At 36.7% G+C, this 25715-nt stretch overlaps 1 protein-coding gene across 1 annotated transcript in view; it reads right to left on the bottom strand.

Annotated features, from left to right (window-relative positions):
- The window catches only part of Nadsyn (NAD synthetase), a 396250-nt gene that overhangs the window by 43471 nt on the left and 327064 nt on the right, over positions 1 to 25715 (bottom strand). Inside the window, exon 18 of the mRNA XM_090408625.1 lies at positions 5846 to 5974. Within this exon, the coding sequence (XP_090264751.1) occupies positions 5846 to 5974 (129 nt within the window). The remainder of the gene's footprint in view (positions 1 to 5845; positions 5975 to 25715) is intronic.

Genomic DNA, 25715 nt, shown 5'->3' with positions numbered 1-25715 from the left:
TTAACTTGCTATCTTCACTAAAAACTGTGCCTGAATAGCTTAAATATTTTACTTGTTCTTTAGGAAAAAGACCACAACTATTTTCATAGTTACAGTCATTTTACAACTGTAACTGTGAATTTATGTGAATTGCTCTGTGTAATGTTTCATTTAACACATATAATTGTAGTGTTTTGAAAAGCTTTTATCTCGGCACCTTGTTGTATGCATTTTCCAGATGTACAAAACTTAAGTACAGATCCTTGTCCTATTCTCACAATTTTTAACTATTTGTCTTAAAGTGAAAATTCGATCTTGACAACCTCTATTTTGCCTAAGTCCAGCTTGTTCTCCTCTAAGTTTCTCTTCAACAATTTTCTCAACTTCTTTTCAAGTATTATTATTATTATTACTACAGGTATCTCCATGGAGTTAGTAGACTCGTCACGGGAGACCCAAACTATCAAAACAATATCTACTGTACCTCTTGAATTCATTTACAGATGAAGAACTCACAACTGAGTCAGGCAATGCATTCCACTATGTTTGCATAAATCTTACCTAGAACTCTTCGTAGAGAAAGTCCTCTGTAACTGATTAAATATTCAGTTGTCTGCTGATGATGAACAACTGGGGAGAGCAATAATTAATAAAGGTGATATAGATATCATGCAGGAGGATTTAAACAAACTGCCAGTGCTGGCAAAGAACAATGATTGTCAATTTAATGTTGTAAAATGTAAGGCACTTTGGAATGAAAAGATTACATAATTCATATCATATTTTGATGGTACTAGATTACAGGAAATTGATGAAGCAAGGGATCTAGGGGTATTATGACGGTGGTGGATAGAGATCTGAAATTCAGATAACATATTGCAAGAATTGGCAAAATAGCTCAGAGGATTAATTGGATGTTGAAGAACACACTGACAAATAAGTTAGGGAGGTTATTATCCTTATTTATAAGGCTATGATTCAGCGACTTGTTGACTATTGTTCACATATTTGGTAACCTGGGTTTATTTGGAATCAGGTGATGGTGGAAAGGATTCAGAGATGAGTGACCGAACTCATGATAGGTCTGTGGAATGTACCCTATGAGGCTAGATTGAAGCTGTGTAGGTTACAGAGTTTAGTTGACAGGTAGAGGAGAGGGGATAATGACAGAAACTTATAAGTTACTAAAGATTCTATAAGATTGACACAAAACAAATTTTTCAATACACAACAGTAGGGGGAAAACAAGGGTTAACACTTGGAAGTTGTCAAAAAGTGTGGTTAGTAAGGGTGTGCAGATTAGGCTGTTCACTTGGGGAGTGGGGAATTAGTGGAATGGATTGCCAGAGGTGGTTGTGAGCACCCCAACAGTGAACAAGTTTAAGATGTATGATAGGTATTATGTTAATGGAAAGTGTGGGTCTTCTGTGATGAGTCTTTTGACTCCACAAAGTGCCAGTATAAATAATAATAATAATCCTTTCCTTTAATGCTATACAGTGATTAGCATTCATTTCATTAAAATTATAAACACTATAACTGTGTTATGAATAATTAGTTTAATTTCCTGACATTTTGACCTTCATATTAAGGTCATCATCTGGAGCACGCACGCACACATGCACGCACACACACAGAGACAAGCAATATTACATTTCAAACAGTATGACAAAAGTGACAGTGATTTGACCATCCATTATTCTACTGACCTGACCTGTATATATCAAATATTGATATATATTCCTGTTAGCATTTTGTCTTGAAAATTTTCTACTATCATTTTGTCAATACTTGTTTCATTTAACATTCTTTCAAAGTAATTTCTTCAAAAATACTATTAAAAATAAAAAGTAGAATGCTTTCTAAAATTAAATGCTATATAAGTGAAAAGCAAAAAGGATTCATGTCAGGAAAAAGTACAATTAATGCAATTTATGAATTAAATACTGTTACTGAAAGATCAACAGAAATAAATTACTTATTGGGATGCGACCTAATAGAGAGTCAGGGGAACTATATCATCAAGGGAGGAATGGGGAAAATGTGTGTGAAAGTTCAGCTATTATCTGCAAACATGATAAAGATATGAATGGTTTTGGAACATGGTTATGCATCTGGCGAAGGGGTGGAAATATATGCTTTGGGTTCGTGGGAAGGGAAAAGAGAAACTTCTACAACAAGGCCAAATAGATTGTATATCTAATTATAAGAATAGGCTAGGTGGTAATTTGTTATGACTATATACAGATGCCAGGAGCATCAGAAACAAAAGGGAGTTCATTGCTTTATTGAATATGCTGTAGCCTAAGATTGTTGGCATTAGTGAAACCTAGCTATCAGAATCAGATATGATAACTGGGATTGAGTATAATGGGCATACTATTTTTAGGAATAACAGAAGAGGAGGAGGAATGCCACTAATGATATCAAATGACTTAATCTAGTTAGAGTAGAAATGCAATAAAACAATGATGGTAATGTCCCATGTAGCAGTAAGTATGAGGCTATCTGGTGTGAAGTGGAGGCTAACAGAATGAAATATGTGGTGGGGTGTTGCTACAAACCTGGCGGCTCAGTTGCAGGGGAAACGATGAAATGTTAGTTTAGCTTTATGGCTACTAAATTATTATGGGTGGTTTTAATTATCCAAACATTGACTGAGTAGAGGAGAAATCTCATGATAAAAATTTATTGAATTGTTGCTGCTTGAGAAATAAGTGGACAGTTGACAGATATTAAAAAAGTGGTATACAGTGGATGTGAAGCTGCCAAATTTAAGGTGACCAGTGGTGTACCTAAGAATTCAGTCCTTGGGCCACTGTTGTTCAATCTATACATTAATGACATCAGGAAGGGTCTAACAGGAGATGTGCAATTGTTTGCCAATGATGTGAAGATAAGCATGGCAATCACAGATGCTACTGATATCTAGCACTTACAGAATGTTGTGAACTCTGGAAATTTGGGCATGCAAAAATGGCTATCAGTTTAATGTTAGTAAGTGTAAAGTTATGCTACAAAAAACTGATGAGACTTGGGATTTTGGTGTAATGGTGGATAGGAATTTGATGTTCAAAGGTCACATAGCAAAAGTTGCAAATACAACTCAGAAAATAATTTCAATATTGGAGTGAGCCTTGACATGTAAGGATAAGGAAGTCATTTGCCTCTTTATAAAAGTCTTGATAAGACAGCACCTGGACTATTGTGCACCGATTTGGTGTTCCGGTTTCCAAGAGGATAAAGAAGCTGTGGAAAGGGTGCAGTGAAGAGTTACAAAGATTACATTGGGAAGCTGATGATTTAGATTATGAGGACAGGTTGCAAGTATATGGATTGCAGACTCTGGTTAACAGGAGAAAGAGAAATGATATGATATGATAGAGATCTATAAACGTTTAAATGGCTTTTATAGGATATCAATAGATGAAATTTTTCGTTATATGGAAGGTGAAGAGAGAGAAAACGCCAGGGCATTCATGGAAGTTAAGTTTGTTTGCAGTCAAGAAAGGGGTAAGAGCTAAGTTTTTTTCTATTAGAGAGAAGCGAGTGCATCTAGTGTGTGAATGAATTTAAGGGATTGTATGAAGCTACTTTGAGTACGTAATGAATTTCAGGGATCTGGATTACTGGTTAAATTACCCAAAAAAAGGGAACCTATCTCAATGCAAAAATTGGAGGTATAACATTGCTGAGCGTTATAAGTAAAATACTAGCAAGGATAATACTAGAAAGAATCAAAATAGAAATAGAAAAACAACTAAGACCAAAACAGGCAGGATTTAGAGCCAATAGATCATGGGCTGACCACATTGCTACTTTAGGAATTATCACAGAACAATCATTGGAATGGCAGGCAAGCTTATATTTAAATTTTATCGATTCTGAACAAGCTTTCGACAGTATAAACAGATCTTTCCTATGGAAATTACTTATAAATTATGGACTCCCAAAAAAAAAATAATAAGAATAATTAAAAAAATATGAAGATTTTGAAATTAAAGTAATACATGGAAATAACCTCTCAGAACCATTTAAAACAAAGACAGGTGTAAGGCATGGTTGCATACTCTCCCCTACTATGTTTTTAATTGTCATAGATTGGGTGATGAGAAAAGTATCTAATGGAAATACAGGATTATAATGGTTACTTCAAAACCAACTCCACGATCTAGATTTTGCAGATGATATCTGCTTACGTTCACAGAAGCACCAACATATAGAACAAAAAACAACAACACTTGTAGAAACAGCCAAAAAAAAGTGATCAAATAAAAATAAAACAATGTTGATGAAAATAAATGCAAAGCAAAATAAACAAATAGCAATAGAAGAAATACCACTTAAAGAAGTAGAACAATTTATATACCTTGGTTCAATAGTATCAATAAAAGAAGGTACTACTGAAGATATAAATAGAAGGAAACAGCTGGCTTATTCAATTAATTTAGAAATATTTGGAAAAACAAGAATTTGTCCATAAAAAAACTAAAATGAGAATATTTAACTCAAATGTAAAGGCAATACTAATGTATGGATCAGAAATGTGGATGTTAAACAAAAAGATAGTTAACAATGTCCAGGTCTTCCTAAACAAGTGTTTTTAAGACTGATACTGGGAATATATTGGCCAAAACAAATATCAAACAAAGAACTACAGCAGAGAACAAACCAGAAACCCATGTTGCAACAGACACGTGAAAGGAAATGGAGATGGTTTGGGAATGTGTTGAGGAAAGAAGATAAAATAATAGTAAAACAGGCTCTAGATTGGAACTCACAGGGTAAAAGAAGATGAGGAAGGCCACGAGAAACATGGAAAAGAACAATACTGAAAGAAATAGCAAATATTAATAAAAACTGGAACCAAATAAAAGCAGAAGCGAAAACCAGAGTCCGGTGGAAAATGGTGGTGGAAGACCTATGCTCCCAAGTGGAGTGAAGAGGATTAAGTAAGTAAGTAACTAATCAAAAAGTCAGAATTATGGCTTAGTATTAAATACTACCAAAACCAAGTATATGGTAATAAGCAAAAAAACAACAACAAAATTCAAATTTACAAGTATCAATGGGATTCAATCAAAATGTCAAGTGTTATAATTATTTAGAAGTAATGATTACAGAGGATAGAACAACAGTAAATGAAAATTAAATCAAAAATAACTAAGGCAAAAGAAGCATTTTAGAATAATAAATCACTAATGACCTCTGGAATAAATAGACTAACATAAGAATAATAAAATCCTATGTGTTCACATTGAATTATGGATGTGAGACATGGACATATGCAAAATCCATAATCAGGAAATTGCAGGTCTTTGAGATGAGTTACTATAGGCAAGCACTGAAGATTTCTCGGAAGGAGAAAACAAAAAAAAAACCTAATGAAGAGGTATTGAAGTTAGCAGGAACAAAAATAGCACTCATGGAAGACCTTGTAAAGTGAAAGTGCAAGTTGGAAGGATACATATTAAGAGGATCAGTGGAGAAAACGTTTTGGAAATACCAGAGAGAAAATTAGATAGAAGAAAATTTCCTGATAGACTAAGAAATTCTTGGGTTGATTATGTAAAGAAATGGATGGGTAACAAAAGCTATGATGAGATCAAATACAGATGGCAAAGGAATGGACACTCTGGCATCTTCCAAATTGGAGAAGCTACTTGAGAAGTTTTTTTAAGTTTTCAAATTAAAAATGTTTTTGTAGAGGGATCAAAGATTGTTTGGGGAGCAGGATCATGGTACTGAAAGGCAGAGAACCAGGTGATTTTACTGCTTGTGAAAAATGGCACATTGTATTTTGCATAAAAAAATAAATAAAAGAATCAATCATTCTCTAATGCAATATAAATAAAAAATATATTACCTGAGATGGTGTGCTATGGTCTCTCCATAAAGCAACTAATTTACAAAACATATAAAATGGTCCACATCCACCAGGCTTACGAAGTCTACCATATACACTCAATTCATCGTATGTCATTCCCATGTCAACCTACAGAAGGAAGGAAAAACAAATGATTGACATGTCAACTTTTTATATTTAACAAGCACCCTTCTCTCAATAGTTGAAGTAATACAGCACAAGGCAACTCAAACATATCAGGGCTCTGCAATGTTGAGGAATTGCACACCGTAATGAAATGAAAAGGTTGAAAAAGTATAAATTACAGATTTTTATATAGATAGAAAAAAAAAAAGTGATGTTAACATTATGAGGTGATTTCAGGAGATTAAATATTTAGAAATAAAATTAAATAACTATGGCATCACACAAAATGAAGTAAAACAGCAAGCAATAAAAGCTAGTAGAATATCTGGATGTCTCAATAGCCTCTCATCTTGAAGAATAAGAACACAAGTAAAGAAACAAAACTAAGAATCTATAAAAGAGTAGTCAGACCAGTACAGACACATGCAAAAATTAATGAACCAAAGTTAGAAAAACTGAAGGTGTAACAATATTAAACAAAATATTGCTGGTCTAGTTGGCTGAGTGGTTAGCATATCTGCTCTCAGCCAAGAGGCTGTGGGTTCGAATCCCGATGTGGGCATGGATGTTTGTGATTGTGTTAAAAAAAAAAAAATACTACTGGTGGTGGTAGATGGGCGGTTGCTGTGGTTGCAGTTCATTGTAGTGCATGAATTGAGTGGTGATTTATAAACAGTGAGTTGTGTTTACAAGGCAAGCTGAATTCATTGCTTCATGGGGCTCCTGCCAAACTGTCTGCCTACCATCAGTACAGAACAAAATTTACCATGCCTTGTCAAAACACAACCTTTTTTTCAGTCTTCCAGTATCCAGTGACGGTGTACCTTACACTACTGTAGAAGAAACTTTCCGGTTCTTCTGTAATTGCTTCAGTCAATTGCTGCACACAGGAAGTTTTGTTTGTCTGTACAAGCTTTTTCAGACAATGATCTCATTGTCTGAAAAACTGACAAACTGTCTTACGACCACAGTTAAGCCTTTTAGACAAGCAATGCAGGATATTTTTCCACAGATTAAACACCTGCGATATTTCACCTTTTTGAGAAAACAGTCAGCTCTGCTGTTTTCAAAATCATGACTCCAGCCAGACGGGAACCCACAATAAGCCCTTTCTCGAACTCTGAAAGATCCTTTGTTTTTCCCATCGTCATCTACACTATTGATGATTACTCACCAGCAGCATTCTTAAATAGTTGCCTAGAGCACACGATGACACACATGACCAAGTATTTTGCATATATGCTGCTTAAGCAATTATTGACTGTTGCTTCCTATTTCTAAAGAAAATTGGATTATTGGATGTTGTTTTTTCAAATGAGAGAGGTAGGTATTTAGCAGTGGTGTCGCATGCACATTTAGGTTTGGTGTGCTGTCGTGTGGCTTATGCAACCTGTGCTACAAAATTCATGTCGATTTGACATGATTGCATTCTTATTGATGTATGAAAGTTTGAAGAGTGCATAATGCATCAGTGCTCATCTTAATTGGTCGAATGAAATTAATTGTAAGATAACTTTGAATACTTTAATTTATCAATTAATTGAAACAAATCTACATAGAGTGGGGCACAATGTTTATTTTAAGATATATTAGAAAACAATAATAAAAGAGAATGCTCTATTTGGTTAGTATATTTGAATTACTCAAAGGTGTAAATATGTGAACCATCATTTATAAGTTTGAAGGTTTGAAGAGTGCATAATGCATCAGTGCTCATCTTAACTGGTCCAATGCAATTAATTGTAGGATAACTTTGAATACTTTAATTTATCAATACATACATCTTCAAGGCCCACCTTTCCTAATTGGGTTGTGGGGGCAACAGCTGCAAGAGGAACTTCCAATGGTCACGATCCTCTGCCATTCTGGTGGGATTCCCAAACGTGTCCACCCAAGATTTTGGATATAATCTATCCAGCAAGTCCTTGGCCTTCCACATGGCCTCCCACCCTCTGGCTTGGCAAAGAGAGCCTCTCTTGTGGCATTCTGACCAGGTGCCCGCACCAATGTAACTGTGATCTCTCAACATGGAGAAGCAGCGGTTGAGTATTGAGGGTTTCCTGAACTGCAGAGCTTCTGACTCTGTTGAGTCTTGATAGCCCTGCAATCCCTCGAAGGAACCTCATTTCAGCTGCTTGGATTCATGTCCGCATTCTTTCGGTCATTACCCAACTCTCATGACCATAGGTGAGGATGGGGACATAGACTGTATTGAAGACAGCCAGCTTTGCCTTCTGGCTTAACTCCCGCTTTAATACTACCGAACGGCCAAGCTCCCGCAGTATTGAGCTTGCTAAGCCAATTTGAGTATCTAGGCTCTACATCCCATTTTCCATCATTCGTGAATATGGACCCAAGGTATTTAAACTTCTCCACCTGCCTCATTGGCACTCCACTTACACGTAGAGTGCACTGGGATGGTTGTCTTGAGACCACAAATGTCTCAGTTTTGGCCACACTCATCTTCATTCCGGCATCTGCACAAACGGCTACAAACCTATCCAGGGTCCGCTGGAGGTCATCTGTGGAAGAGCTAAGCAGAACTAGGTCATCTGCAAAAAGCAGACGTCGAATGCTACATCTTCCAATTCTGACACACTCACTGCCTTGACTGTGCCTATTAATCCAGTCCATAAATATTATGAAAAGGAGGGATGACAGAACACACCCTTGGCGGAGGCCAACAGAAACTGTTCAGACTTTGTGCTGTTTACCCTGACACAAAACTCTGGGCATTCATACAGGAACTTGATGGCAGCTAACAGTTGGCCATCCACTCCATACTCCTGTACTACTTGCCAAAGCTTATCCCGAGGAACCCGGTCATATGCCTTCTCCAAGTCCAAAAAACGTGTAGACATTCTTGGCATATTCCCAAGATTTCTCAAAGACTCGCCTTAAAGTGAAGATTTGGTCAGTTGTGCTTCTACCAGGATGAAAGCCACATTGTTCTTCCTGGAACTTTGACTCAACTATGCTCCTGCACTGTCTTTCCAAGCACCTAGCATACACTTTCCCAGGCAAGCTGAGCAGAGAGATGCCACGATAGTTACTGCAATCTTTCTGGTCTCCCTTCTTGAAGACTGGTATTATTATGCCTGTCTGCCATTGCTTTGGTGCTCGCCCAGATAGCCAAGCAGCCTGACACACTAGAGTCAGCCAGAGAACACCGTCTCGATTTAAGGCTTTTAGCATTTCGGGCTGAATTTCATCATCGCCAGCAGCCTTGCCCGATTTTAGCGATTTTATTGCTAAATGGACCTCTTCTGCTGTGAGACTAGTCGTTGCCCTGATCTGCGCCTCTTGGATGTCCACAACTGCTGGGCCACCCGGGTTAAGAAGGCTCTCAAAGTATTCCCTCCATCTGTGGAGGATATCCTTCTCGGTTGTTAAAAGTGCACCATCAGAGGCCTTAATTGCCCTTGCTTTGCACGATTTCCTCCCTCGAAGGTGGCGGATGGTCTGCCAGAATACTTTGTTTGCATTTGCATAGGATGAGTCTAATCTTTCTCCAAAGGATTCCCAAGCCTTCTGCTTTGCTGTCTTTACTGCCTCAGCAGCAGCTTTTCGTGCCTCAGCATACTGCAAACGCATCTCAGGTGACCTGACCCTATGCCATGTTAGGTAGGACTCCTTTTTTGTCCGGACAGTTTTTTTGGATTTCTTGGTTCCACCAAGATGTCCTTTTCTCACGGCCCGTTGCCACGCCGAGCCACTTTATCAATTATAAACTCAAAATAAACCCAGACAAAACAAAACTAAGCACTTTTAGTACAGACAGGAAAAACAGACATTCCTACAATCCCAAAGTGATGATCGACAATAAGCTAATTGAAAAAAGTCACAAATCCAAAATACCTTGGTATTACACTTGATCAGGAATTACGTTTTGCACAACACATCTCTAACACTTCCAACAGAGCTCTAAAAATATTAAATATACTGAAAAGGCTTTGTGGGGTGCAAAGCCAAAAATCCTCAAAACTACTTACACTGCATAATAAGGCCAATAATGGAATATGCAGCACCTATCTGGCCACCTTTGGCCTCAACGGAAAAGAAAAAATTAGACAAAATACAAGCAAAAGCATCCAAGATTATCATTGGTGCAGTCTCATCCACTAACAACATCAGAGCCCAACAGGAATGTGGGCTTGACCTGCTGGAGGACAGACGAAAATTTGCCACCATAAAATTCATAAATAATATCAGAAGCTACCAAAGCAATCATATCTCCCTAAAAACTTCTGAACATTGGAATCAAAGCTGCAGACTTTGCAGATCATCAACTTTACAATATGACACTACCAGGAAAGAAATAGGTCTTGATCAGTTAAATGCCCACATAAACAAAGAACCTCTATTTTCCAGTCATTTATCTTCAAATATCTCCATAAATCTAAACCTTACCAAACTCTGTACAAAAAAAAGAACCAAAAGAAATGCTCAAAGAAAAAGGCCTAAATACTATCAACCTTCTTTCATCCTTCAAACAGGTTATTTGTTATACCAATGGATCGTCAGACACCAATATGATTAATGGAGGTGCTGGCATTCTCCTTCTACTCCTGAAAGGTGAAAAACTTTCAATAAAAGTTGGATCTGGGAGAATCGCTTCCAATTTTACCAGCGAACTTTATGAAATAAATAAAGCACTTGAAGCCTAGTTAAAACTATCATCATCTCAACAATCTAAAGGAATTATAATTTACAGTGACTCAAGATCTGCTATGGTGGCAATCAAAAATTGCAATACCAAGCTCACACAAGGAATCCATAAACTCTTAAATCAACTAAAGTGTTTAGGAAAAAGTTGCATTTTACAATGGATTCCTGCTCATGTAGGCATTGATGACAATGAAGCAGCTGATAAATTAGCTCAACCAAGAAACTTACATGATAACCCTCGCTGATGCCAATGCATTGGCATCAGTGAGGATATGAGATGATATGAGAACATATAGAAACTGCAACAACTGCCCCAATACTGAACTGACACCCACTCACATCTTTACCTGTCCAGCAATTACAGCAACCTTGCAAGAAATAGATCCTAATCTTGAACAACAGCTCTATACAAACAAAATCATCGACATAGCCAAAGCAGTACAAGAAGCACTTACGAGGAGAGGCAAAGTATAAATATCTAACCAATAATAAACAGCCACTATACATATTTAGTAGTTTAGTTAAAAATTATAGGGAGAGGCTAATCCAATGAACTAATAATATTGATCAGGTGATTCACTTAGGTGTTGCAGGAATACATATGGTTTGATGAAGCAGCAAATCATCTCATAAAATTTGTTGTGCATATTATATGTATTTCATTTATGCATATTGTGCCTTGTTTTCTGAGAACTTTATTTTGTTTACTGAGACTCAGTATACATTTTACACAATAATAGGATACATAATATCCAATCATTATCGGAATTATCCACACTTTCGGGAATCCTACATTCATTAGCGTTTTAAGTGTCAGTGGTTCTTCTGTCTTATCAATAATAGATATCTCATATATGCTAGTATTTTGTTGTAGATCAACAACTTGTGAATATACCCAGAAGTGTTCGGTTTTATTCAGGAATAAATAAATTTTTACTACTTCTGTTGTTTCTGAAACTACAATAAAAATGTTCCTATACCATTAAAAAAAACTTTCCAACCTCAACAGATGCTATACTGCACAAGCAAGAAAAACAAGTAGTTCTGTTCATTGCTAAATATAATAAACTGACATTTAACATCTGTGTATTATGTTTACGATCAGTTAGTGTAATTAGAGACAACTTGAATGATACACTTAATAGAAAAACACTCTGCTCCTGCAGACTATGCTGTATGCATGCAAACAGAACAGATTTATTGTATAAAAAATATAGTAGTAAACATAGCAGCTCACTAAACACATTATACATTTATCCTAACAAAAAAAATCTTGACTGCACTTCACATCCATTTAATCATTGTACTGTATTGTATTGTGAAATAGAGAAGTGTCTTATGTACTCAGTTTTTGCATCTATGTACCCGCTCAGTAAATTTGAAAGGAGGAGGATGAAGTTTACCTCTGACTACAGTCATACAATCAGCAAAAGTTCAGGCAGAAAACGGGACATTCATTACATTGCCAACATTGTTTCCCCCACCGTAAATATGGGCAAAAAACTTATAAATTTATGGAAAATTATATATTAAAAACTTGTGTATATTTTATGTATAAAAATTTGCCTACCACATCAGTTCCCACTTCACGTGTGCAAAATAGATGAAACTCAGAAAACAAAAACAGCAACTCACGACAAACAATAACGTTCAATAGGATTGGTTGACACAATAACCAACAGCCACTGATTTCTAGATGCTCTTGTCTCAGTGATCACCCTGCCTTGCTTTCTGGGTGGATTAAAACAACTGAAACGCTAAGAATTTGACCTATTGTGCTATCCATACATCTGTTCAAAAAGAAACATGAAAATAAAATATAAGCTGCAGAGATGAGATTTTTAAGAGCAATTAAAGGATGCACAAAATTGGACCATATAAGAAATGAAGGCATCAGAAAAGAACTAGATATTTAAGATGTAAATGAAGAGATCAAGGAATATAGAGACTGGAAAAAAAAATCTAGTTAGGATGGAAAGATACTGGTTACCAAAGGGAGAGAGAGAGAGACCAGCAGAAAGATGGAAAGATCAGTGAAGCTGGGACAGGCAGCCTAATCTTTGAAAAGAAGATCTCCATAAAGCAACTGGCCAGGTGAAAGAAAGTGGAAAGTCAATGGCTGTACCTCCTATCTATTTGTAGAACTTTCCTTGCTAAAAGAAACAGCCCAAGTTCATTGTGAACTGTTCAGGTTTTGTATAGTTAACTTACAGCGGGCAGAGTTCTTAATGTGTGGAAGGTGTGTGTGTGTGTTGACAGTATTATGAGAAAGCACTCTAAGAGTCTAGTTAGTTGTAGATGGATGAATTTATGCCATCCACAACTGAGCATAATGGCATGTTTTCTTTGTGGATTTGTCATCATCATAATGCTAATTATGAATATAGAACCATATTAGTCTGTTCAGGTCTCATTATCCATCTAATATCCTTTTTTGAGGTCTACCTGGCCTTCTCTTTCCAGCAGTTGGTTTGTATTTTATTATATGTTTAGGATATCAGGTGTTAGCCATTCGGTTTACATGTTCTATCCCTTTTTATTTATAACTGTTTAGTTTTTCTTCTATTGATTTTATTTTTAGTTCTTTTAAAATATCTTTGTTCCTTTTTTGGTCTAATAATGTGTATTTTGCAGATCTTCTCCTAAATGTCATTTGACTTGTTTTTATTCTTTGTTTATCTTGTTTGTTTAATAATGTGGGCACTGTAAAGTTGTGTATATTTTCAAGCATATTTCTTTTTTGTACTATATTTGGATTGAGTATTCTATTTATCAGGCCTATAATCTGTAAAAATTTTGAAGTTTTTAATTTTATGTCTTTTTCTCCTTCATATGATATTTCACATCCAAGATAACTGAAAGTATTTATCTGTTCTATTATTTTATTATTAATAACTATTTTACTTCTAACAGGAGTTTGTCCACAAAATGCATTGTTTTAGTTTCCTTATTTTATTACCCGATCATCTGCAATTAAGAATGTATTTATTTTGCTATTCTAGAAAATTTCTATACCTGGATTGTTTAAGGTGTTCCACTGTATTAATATTTCATTAATATAAATATTGAAAAGGGATGAAGTGGGATGTCCTCTGTGTTGGGCACAGAGGACATCCCAGTCTTACTCCTTAGTTTATAGATTATTTTTCAGACATTATTTCATTTATTTTCACTACATTATCTTTGTATATATTCAAATATTGCATGTAGTAAAATATTAGGTATATCTATTCTTGGTAATATATAGTATGGTTCCACCATATTAATATTTCATTAATATAAATTATTGAAAAGTGTTGGAGACAGAGGACATCCCTGTCTTACTCCTTGGTTTATAGATTGTTTTTTGGACTTTTCATTTATTTTTATTTCTTTATCTTTGTATATACTCAATATTGCATGTAGTAAAATATTAGGTATATTTATATTTTGTAATATATCAAACAGTATATATCTTTTTACTTTGTCAATTTGTGGATTTGTGATAACCCATATATACAGGTGATGGGGTTAGGAATTATAAAGTTTTAATTTATTTTGGACTTCCCAATGGCTAAAAGATGCTATTTTTCAGAAAGCTGTGAACAGTTATAATCTGGTGTGAAGTGGAGTCTCACAAGGTCAAATATATGGTATGGTGGAAAAAAAAAACAAACATTACTAAACTTTGACACCCTCTTCAGTACATATGTGATGAGATATGCCATTCGACTGCATGCATATTAATAGAAGAGCATGTGTAAAATGTACGCCATTACATTTAGTTGTAGCAATTGTGTTGAAGGAAGAAAAGAGATGTTTATTGTTGAGCATTATTTTCTTTCATAGAGAGTTGGTAGAGCAAATGGTCCAAATCTATGCCATGTTTGTGAGCAGTTTGTTCATAATTTCTGTAAGTGTGCCCCAAGCAATAGTGTCATCGTTGCCTTAATGGAGAGGTTCTGATGTACTGGGAGTGTTCTGCCATGATGCAAAGGGCATTCAGGGAGACCCCATACTGTTAATACAATGAAAATCACAAGCATGTGCTGGAGCAAGTGATACAATCTCTGAAACATAGTCAATGCTATACAGCAGTAAAACTTGGGATACTGAGGCAGGCATCACTACAGATAATCCTTAAGCAGCTGGGTGCCTTTTCATATGTCATTCAGGTGGGTCAGTGTTTAACACCAACAGATTATGCTGCATGATATTTCTGTTTTGAAGCTATTGAGAGTTTAGTTTTTCACTTGGTTAGATTATAATAAGTTTAGTTTAATCCTTTATCCAAGTGTGAGCAAACAAAGTTTGCGCCTGAAAGTATCTTCAGGACTGGGGTAAGGTAGTGCAACACCAGGCAACTCATTGCAAAGGTGGAGAAAGCTCCCATTACTCCTATCTCAGTATCTCCCATAATGCAAAGCACATCTCCTTGCGGATATGTGTAATGCTATGCATTAAGGCACGGGCCACTACCCATACCGGTTTCGACCTTTATTGAGGTCTTGTCAATGGGAGATACTGAGATAGGAGTAATGGGAGCTTTCTCCACCTTTGCAACGAGTTGCGTGGTGTTGCACTACCTTACCCTAATCCTGAAGATACTTTCAGGCGCGAACTTTGTTTGCTCACACTTGGATAAAGGATTAAACTAAACTTATTATAGTCTAACCAAGTGAAAAATAAACTCTCAACATCTTTCTCTGAATCCGGAGTAATTTAATAATAAGGCTGCACACCCTTTGGCAACTCCTATAGGTTTGGATGACCTCTCATTGCTTCTGCCTCTGTATCTCCACTACTGGGCCTGGCTCCCACTGACGAGACCTCAATAAAGGTCAAAACCGGTATGGGTAGTGGCCCTTGCCTTAATGCATAGCATTACACATATCCGCAAGGAGATGTGCTTTGCATTATGGGAGATACTGAGATAGCAGTAATGGGAGCTTTCTCCACCTTTGCAACGAGTTTCCTGGTGTTGCACTACCTTACCCCAGTCCTGAAGGTACTTTCAGGCGCAAACTTTGTTTGCTCACACTTGGATAAAGGATTAAACTAAACTTATTATTGTTTTGAAGCTAAAATTATTGAGCTGTTGTGACAACTTTATTAAGCAGCATGTGACAGAAGGAACTTAAAGTCAAAGAGTGTCAGTCCTGATTATAGAGTTGGGGGGGTGGTGGTTCAGTTATACTGTCCACTCATACTGGCCAATATCTATGAAGATCTGTCCTTTCTACATAATTTTTGGTTCTTGGATGAAGTGCATTTCCATCTAAGTGGTCATGTAAACAGATGAACCTACAGGTTTTCTGGTTTCTCGAGACCTGAATTTGTCCAAGAAAAACGTCTTCACAGTGAGAGGGTCTCGATATGGTGTGCAGTTCCGGCTATAGCATAATTGGGCCTAACTTCATTAAAAATGGTGATGTAACCATGACCTTGAATAGCAAATGCTACATCAAGAATGTGCTGGTTCTGTTCACAAGATTTCTATAGGATGTGTCTTGTATAAAACATTTCATTTCATGCAAAGGTATTCCAACAAGATGGAGCAACCTGTCACACATTCAGATTCTAGATCCTATTTATCAGAACAATTTCCCAGAAGTTTTATTTCAAGGTTCACAGAATTCCTGTATCCTTCACATTCTCCTGATCTCACATCACTTGATCGTTTGGGGTATGTAGGAATGGGTATTCCACCACAACCTATCTTTAAACCTTGATAAACTAAGGGATAAAATTACACGATATGTAAAGCAGATGTCCCAACCCTCGTTCCCCAAGAACCTTCGCATGCACTACAAAACCTGTCTTGAAAGACAAGTGCCCATTTTGAGCATGTAATCTACCATCATTAATGCCTCTATTTGACCAAGATTCCACTGATACATATCATCATGTCTAAACATATACTTCTTTGCTAATATACGTGTTTATTCCATAATATACTGTTATAGTTATTCGGTGCTGTTTTATTTTTGTGCCATACCATACATGTGGGATATTTTTACAGAACTTGTGGATCAGCTGCAGTAAGGATGAAATACATTACCAAATCAACTTGTTGGATGCTAAACGAGCAATCATTATGGGTTATCCAAATTTTGATTAAAAAGAGGTGAAATACCATAAGAATGAAGCTGAAATTATTGAGTTGTTGTGACAACTTTCTTAAGCAGCATGTGACAGAAGGAACTCAAGGTCAAAGATTGTCAATCCTGATTATAGAGTTGGGGGGGGGGGGGTCAGTTAAAGTTGTGACTGTTCTGCTTCCAGTTGGTGACAGTGATCATGCTGTACTAATGTTGGAAACAGTTATGTGCATGAATATTTCATTATGAAAAGGTTACATACTGAATTACAAAGCAAGAAATTATGACAATCTTAGGAGAATACCAGGTTCAATTTCATGGTATCAGCAGTTAGATGTAAAAGATAAAGTCAAAAGAAATATTAATGATATAATATTGAAACATATTCCTAGAGTTCAAAGAAGAAATAGGGTAGGAGTGAAATAGATGTGCAATCTTAATAAACAAGAGATTCATAAGAAAAAGAAAATATGGATGAAATACCATATGATTAAGAATGACATCAGTTATAAAAATTATAAGGTACAGGCCAGAAGAGTTACCAATTATGACACAGACGGGTAAGTGTGGGTATGAAAAGCAACTGGTTCTGCAAACTAAAGACAACCGAAAAGAATTCTATTGTTATGTTGCAAGTAAAAGAAAGAATGAATGTGAAAGAATAATTTTAATGAATGAGGTTGATTTGCAGGTGACAGATGCTGAAGAGATTTGTTCTACTAATGAGTCTCATTTTGTTAAATGCTATCAACCTGGTGCAGCATGGACCTCAGTGCTACCTCGACACTGAACAATGAAACTTAGGTGGAGGTACTCCTGCATAAACTGATTAAGAATTCAGTAACAGAGGCTCATAGGATATCAGCACAGATGCAAAAGAGTGTCAGCTGAATTCGAAGTTCCTTTGACCTGGCTATATCCCTTGAGCCACAACATAGGAAAGATTCCACAGAAGCGGAAAGTCTGTATGATAATTCCATTGCACAAGAGCAGTGTAAACAAAGATGTATCTATCAGCCTATCAGAATCTCTGCCGTAATGATGAGAAGATCTTTGAAAAGTTGATAAGAGGTTGCATACAAAAATAGGTTAACAGAGAATCTCTACTTTGCACTGATATGGGTTTACTAAGAGAAGATTATGTTTCAGCAAATTGCTCACATTTTATAAGAATGTTACTGTTCAGTTTTATTAATTAAGACAAGAGTTTTTTTTTATTAATTAAAACTTATGAAATAATTCTTCTGAAATTTGCTGAATTGATTAATAGAGAAGAATGAGAAATCTTCAAGGACACTGAATTGTTATCCCTACATCTCTCTCTCTGCCCATATTCAATAGTAACTGTACAAATTTTATTTTCCTTTGTACACGTTCAACCTTTATAGTGTAATGTATTCCTAATAATTGCTTTCTCACTTCAATAAATAATTCCAGTTCTGAAAATAAATGATGCTGATATAGTGGCTCTTCAAGAAAACAGGCCGCATAAAAGAAACGCCACTACATCAGCATTACTCAGTTTCATACTTGGGATTACTTATTGAGAAAGCAACTATATAAATATGCTACACTGCAGAAGTTAGAAGAGTACAAAGGAACATAAAATGTAGAGTTGCTATGGAATAATTACTATTATCGCCATGTAATAGGTGACTAGATGGTTACGTGCTAGATCTGATTATGCATCAGAGAATGTGATCATAAATGTACACATTACAAGTAAAGGCTTGTGAGGTTGCTTTATTAATCATAAGAGGACCTACAGAGCAAGAAAATTATACTTAAATCTAGAAATCTTGACAATGTGCAAAACTAGGGAAGGGAAATAGTTGATAAAGGTGTGGGAAGGCTTATGTGTTCGCCCTATATGTTGATTAATTTTAACAGTATAGATGAGAACACAGACTGATAAGAAAATAACTATTTATTAACTTATTGCTGATATTTTGCTGGTATTCTATCCAGCATCTTCAGACCACAAAAACTGATTGTCACAGTATGCAAGACAACCACAATCTGGTATAACAATGGGTATAGTTTGAACAATTGTAATACAATACAAAGACTAAAGTCCTAATTAGGCATAGACCTCCAGGAGTCTACGAAGTGCCCTGTTTGTGTGATCGAGCTTACTATGGACAGACAGGATAACTGTGGACATTCACCTCAGTGAACATAAAAAATGCATCTGGCACTATTGCTATGGCAAGTCAGGTCTAGCAGCCCATGGAAAAAAACAAAAGTGCTGCACAGAAGCTTTTATAAATCAGAGAGGTTGTTCCTGGAATCAACAGAAGCCTTGAAACATACTCCAAAGCACAACAGATATGACTGTATAAATTTGCCAAAGATTTGGGAGACAGTCATCTTAAGACCAAATTAATACCTACTTTCTCTCTGGTTTTTTTTTCTTCTTCCTCAACATAGATGGTACCTAATTAGGACTTTATTCTTTGTGTTCAAACTAATCCCATTGTTATACCGGATGTGGTCGTCTCGCATACTGTGACAAACTGTTTTTGTGTTCTGAAGATGCTGGATAGAATACCAGCAAAATATCAGCAATAAGTTAATAAATAGTTATTTCTTTATCAGTTTGTGTTCTCATCTATATCATTAAAATTAATCAACAGTTGATAAAGGTGATTTAGATATTCTATAGGATGATTTGAATAAATTGGACAGTATGGGAAAAACACAATGGCTGTCAGTTAATGTTGCAACATGTAATGCTGTTTGGGATGAAAAGATTACCTATCCTGCATCGTATTGATGGTACTGGATTACAAGAAATCGACAAGGTTAGGATGATGGTGGATACAGATTTAAAGTTCAGAAGACATATTTCAAAGGTTGACAAAACAGTTCAGATGATTACCTGGATGTTGAAGAACACACTGACAAGTAAAGACAGAGAGGTTATTATTCCTCTTATTCCTCTTTATAAGGCTATGATTCAGCTACATCTTAACTACTGTGCACAGATTTGATCACTTGAGTTTCGTTTCTTGGAGGGGATATGATAGTAACTTACAAGTTACTAAAGGGATTCTATAAGACTGATACAAAAGAAATTTTTCAATACATGAGTAGTAGTGCAAGAACAAGGGGTCATGCCTAGCAGTCATGTAAGAGTGTGGTTAATAAGGATGTGCAGTATGTTGGAGGTTTAACGGATTTAAAACACAAGTTAAGAAATTAAAAATCTTACTTAAAAAAGTAACCTCCTGGCCCCCCGACGTCACGAAAAAACTTAAACCTTTCCGCTCCCGTCCCCCCCGAATATACGGTTTACCAAAAATCCACAAACCTAATTCCCCACTCAGGCCTATAGTAGATGCTACCAATGCACCTTGTTACAGACTGTCTAAACAGCTGGCCAACTCTCTGTCCCCCCTCACCGGAAATTCAGCTTCCTATATAAAAAACTCGACCCACTTTAAAGCCCTCACAGAAAATTTAACCTTGAATAATACAGACATATTAGTAAGCTTTGATATCTCCTCCTTGTTTACCAATATTCCCTTAACTGACACTTTATCTCTCTTAGAAAACGTTTTTCCCTCTGACATCTTAGATCTCTTTTCCTTTGCCATCAACTCTGGGTATTTCGCTTGGAATAACAAAATCTACAAGCAGATAGAGGGAACTGCCATGGGCTCCCTCCTCTCACCCCCCTTGCCAATTTCTATATGGAAGATTTCGAAAAACGAGCCATAGACTCAGCCCCACTCAAACCGTCTATCTGGCTTAGATATGTAGATGATGTGTTCTCTATTTGGCCTCATGGCCCAGACACGTTAGATTCCTTCCTTGGTCATCTCAATAGCCTACATCCAAGAATCCAGTTTACTATGGAAAAGGAAAAGAACAATTGTTTACCCTTCCTAGACACCTTAGTCACGCGCCTGCCTAATGATACACTTGCCTTCACTGTATACAGAAAACCCACACACACAGGCAGATACATTCACAAACTCTCCCACCACCACCCCTCACAACAATATGGCATCATTAAAACCCTTACCAAGAGAGCCCACAATCTTTGTTCCAGTGGAACCGCCCTCACTACTGAGCTTAACCACATACACAGAACTTTCCTCTCCAATGGCTACAGCGAACACAGCATCAAAAAAATAATAAATTCCTCCCCCATTCCCCGTCCCTCTCTTCAACAAGAATTCAAAAATGTCATCACCATACCCTACATCCGTGGCACTTCGGAAAAAATAGCCAAGATACTAAAAAAGTATAACCTACACACAGCATATAAGCCCTACCGCAAACTGGCTACCCTTATCCGTTCTACAAAAGATCAGCTCCCTCCTCTCTCTCTGCCTAGAGTTTACAAAGTACCCTGTTCCTGTAAGCTTGCGTACTTTGGACAGACAGGCAGATCAGCATCCATCCGCCTGGAGGAACACAAGTCGTACATCGTTAAATACAACTATGGCCATTCAGGCTTGGCTGACCACGTTTGGGACATCACCCACAGAGTATCATGGAAGAAAACCGCCATGCTCCACCACAGCAAATTCAAGAAAGAGAGACTTTTCTTAGAAACAGCAGCAGCTCTCAAAAACCAACCAAATCTTAACAAATACGGTTGCATTAAGCTTCCGAAGATTTGGGAAACAGTCATCACCAGAGGTCCCACCTTACATTCCAGGCCACCTACAACTGCCCTTAGAGGGCGTTCCACCTAGATAGGACTGTATTGTCACCCACGTGGTTGGGCTTAGTATTGTAAGTTTTTGTGTGCATGTTACATTAATTGTCTTTGTAATCCCCGTAGATGTCCTAGTGACTAGGACGAAATATAGGAAGTATTAAATTCTATTTTAATTCTTTTTGAGTGTTGTAAAAAATCCATTAAACCTCCAACATAATGTCCTCACAGCACTTAAGCCTCTACACAAGAAAGGATGTGCAGATTAAATTCTTTGCCTGATGAATCCATTCCACTCATGGTGAATGAGTGGAATGGATTGCTAGAGGTGGCTGTGAGCACTGCAACAGTAAATAAGTTTAAGGAAATGTATGATAGGTATTATGCGAATAATGGTTAGTGTGAGTGCCCTGGGATGAGTCTTAACTACATGGAGATAGCTGTATAACAATAATAAATAACTTTACTAGCACACTTGCATTGACCTGATTACCATCTTAACACGGAAAGATCATTCATCCACAATAATTTCTCCTTCTCCTGGGAACAGAAGGAAAGCACCTTTCCTTGGATCATAGTGCCAGTCTCTTTTCATATTTTCCTTCCTAATAGTGGATCACGTAAAACAAACTATGCGTTAGATGATTAAGTTTTGTGGTAAGAGATGTGGTTCTATGAATAAGATGCACATTTGTGTCAATGGATTCCTGAAAGTATGCTGACAGAAGTGTGTGGACTACAGAGGCAAATCATACTGAGAAAGAAATCGTGTAAAATCTCAAGAAAAAAGTTCCATTTTTTTTCCCCATAAAATATAGTCAACTGTCACTATAGCAAACTCATAGGGACTACAGGAATGGTTTGTTATAGTTAACAATTTACTACAGTGAATTTCTGTTAACAGAGTATTGTATACCTGTATCCCATAAAATATAGTCAACTGCCACTATAACAAATTCATAGGGACTACAGGAATGGTTTGTTATAGTTAACCATTTGCTATAGTGAATTTCTGTTAACATGATATTGTATACCTGTAAGATTTTGGTTGGAACTATTCATTAGTTTGTTATAGTCAGAGAGTTTATCATAACATTGCTTGCTACAGTGACAGCTGATTGTATCTCTTCTGGTTACATGATCTACACTGTTCCTAATGAATTTTTATAATGTTGATAATCAAGTTTTGTTTATAGTTAACGTCAATGTTAAGTAAAGTGGGTCTAAAAATATTTATTGAAAATATTTAACGAAATTTTTTTTAAAATGAAAATAAAAATATTTATCAAGACTTATCAACATAAAATCAGTTTATGATATATATTCTGTACTTAAATTAGATTATTATTTTTAGATTTTTTTTTAGTTAATCTAAAATAATGTATGAATGATGTTCTCAAATCTTTGTAATAATGATCTCAATGCCAAGTATAATGGTTCAGTCATTCACGTTGGGTCACAATTCTTCATATCCTACAACATAACCAAATTAAATCCATGTTTACTAAAAAAATTATTTCAATGCATGGGACTAAAACAAATGTCTTTTTTTATTGTTACCATTTTTTAAAAATTGTTACTGCAGGTGTTTCTAATTCAAACTAATCATTAAACGGAAATCTTAATAGCGGGTACTAAGGAGCAGATTACTTCTGCATAACCTGTAAGTACTTATAGTGCATTATATCAGTTATCTTTTTAGTTAAAAACAGCCACATGTAAGTGGCCACTATGCCTACCATATGAAGCAAAGATGGCAACAACAAACAAACACCCCATGTCCTGACAGCACAGTGCCATTGATTGCTGACAAATCCACAAAGTGCTTTTTCTAAATAACTTAGGGAATTGAAACAACGTAGATACGAATATAAATTAAATAATACTTTAAAACCTACAAACCACAGCCCCCCTCCTCCCCCACTCCACAAAAAAGATTACTCTAAATCCATCATCATTCCCTACATCAGAGGCACCTCAGAAAAAATTACCAAAATTCTAAAAAAACATGCCCTAACCTTCTGTTACAGACCTTACAGAAAATTGGCATCCCTTATCCGCTCTACCAAAGACCAACCACTTCCCCTAGACCTACCTGGTGTATACCAGGTCCCTTGCAGTTGTAAATTGTCATACTTTGGCCAAACAGGCAGGACAGCGAATATCAGAATTTCTGAACACAAGGACTACATCCGGTTTTACAAATATAGCCATTCTGGTCTTGAAGACCATGCTCTGGATACTCGCCACAGAATACGGTGGAAGAAAGCAAAAATAATACACCGGAGCAAATATAAATTTGAAAGATTGTTTATGGAATCAGCCTCTGCCCTAAGAAACTCTCCAAACCTCAACAAATTTGGTTGTATGCGACTGCCCCAAATTTGGGAGGCATACATCAGCAGACCTTCAGCCCAACGGCCAAGAATGCCTACTTAGCCCACCAGAGGGCACCATCAGGACTTCTAGGAGAAAGATAGCTTCATATCTTCATTTCCAGTTACTGTATTGTTAGGGCCTGTGTGCTCCTGCCTTTCTGTAAGTTCCTTTAGAAAATGGCAATGAGACATTGCCGAAATATCGGAAATATCTATTAAAGTATTATTTAATTTATATTCGTATCTACGTTGTTTCAATTCCCTAAGTTATTTAGAAATGCATAACCAACGTATAAGCCTATCTACGAGAACCACAAAGTTCTGCAGCTGTAAAATTGATGTTACTGATATTGTGCATGTTCTGTTGCCACTGGCTACATGCTTCCTGCTTAAAAATAGATGAATTGGCAAACAAGCTATTTATCGACTTCAACTAGCATTTCTTCTGTTCACTGTGACTCCCTTCTGTAAAACAGTTCCTGAACTTAGACTGCACATCAGTGCTATGAATGAAACTTTTCCTCTAAAATACAAGCAGTGGAAACTAGGCTCGAACTAATTGATGATCAGTACTGCAATGCAAGTTCACCTCTGCCTGTGAATGAACTCTGTGACCTAATCGTATCAATGGTACATGACTCGATGGAGGCCAAAAACAAAAAAATTCAACACCGTTATTTTGAGCTTTCCAATGGAAAACAAAAAATCACTAAAAGAAGACACATCATCAAATTAGTAGATGAATGCAACATCGATTCTAAAAACATCGCCAGGTGCCATTGTTTCAGACCCATAAATAACAGAAATCATGGAACAAACTTTCTATGCCTTATAAAAGTGACTTGTGACACACCAACAAGCACATCTAAATTAATAACAGCGATCAACAACAAGTTCAAAGACACGTGCCCCCAATTATGCATACGTGCTCAACCAGATCTAACTTTTGCCCAGAGGGAACAAGGACACCATCTTCAAAGACAACTTGAGAAACGTCAAAATGGAGACAACAGTTGGATCATTGACTATAAACAAGTTAAATTAGTGCAAAAATCAAGTGATGCCACTAGTAGCCACCATGGAGACCACCATGGAAATGTGTAAGACCCTTGCAGTCAAACATATACCTGACAGAACCTTGCATATCCACTTCAACATTCGTGGCCTAAACTCCAACCTTAATAGTGTCCACTACCATCTTCAGTTTACCAAACCCAACCTACTCTTTTTGGCAGAAACTCAAATCTAACCTCCCACCAGCACTATTCATCTCAGCTTTCCAAACTACACTCCAACTCCTTTCAACCTGTGTCTGTGCATACATCAGCTCTGAGATACCTTGCCAGAGAGCACCCAACCTACAATCACCCAACTTTGATCTTTGGTTGAAAATATTCCTTCCAGTCCTCCCATTTTCCCAACAGCGAAATCATCCTCCCCAGAGATTTTAATGTCCACAACACCAATTGGCTTTCCTCCTCCACCTGTACAGATCCTGCAGGCAGAAATGCTGAAATATTTGCCACCATACACAACCCGTTCAGATGCCAACTAGAATACCTGATAACCTGAGCCACTCTCCCCAAATACCCTAGCTCTCTTCCTCACTAATGACCCTTCTAAATACACAGTGAATATTATTATTATTATTATTATTATTATTATTATTATTACGGGCAACTCCAGGGAGTCATTAGACTCATCGAGGGTGGCCCCAAATCATTTTCATCACAACTATTCGACATTCATACAGTATCTATCATACCTCGCCTTAAACTCATTCACTGTCACAGCATCCACCACAGACTCAGGGAGCGCATTCCACTCATTCACTACTCTAAAAGTAAAGAACCCAGCTCTAACACCTTTACTAACAACACTTTTGCCCAGTTTCCATGGATGTCCCCTAGTCCTCCCACAACCAGCCCTGTTCTCAAAAATATCTT

Source organism: Typopeltis vanoorti, chromosome 18 (assembly GCF_054136105.1).
Source record: "Typopeltis vanoorti isolate ZY-2024b chromosome 18, IOZ_Tvanoo_1.0, whole genome shotgun sequence".
NCBI classification, from domain to species: Eukaryota; Metazoa; Arthropoda; class Arachnida; order Uropygi; family Thelyphonidae; genus Typopeltis; species Typopeltis vanoorti.
This window is presented reverse-complemented; position numbering and strand designations above follow the sequence as displayed.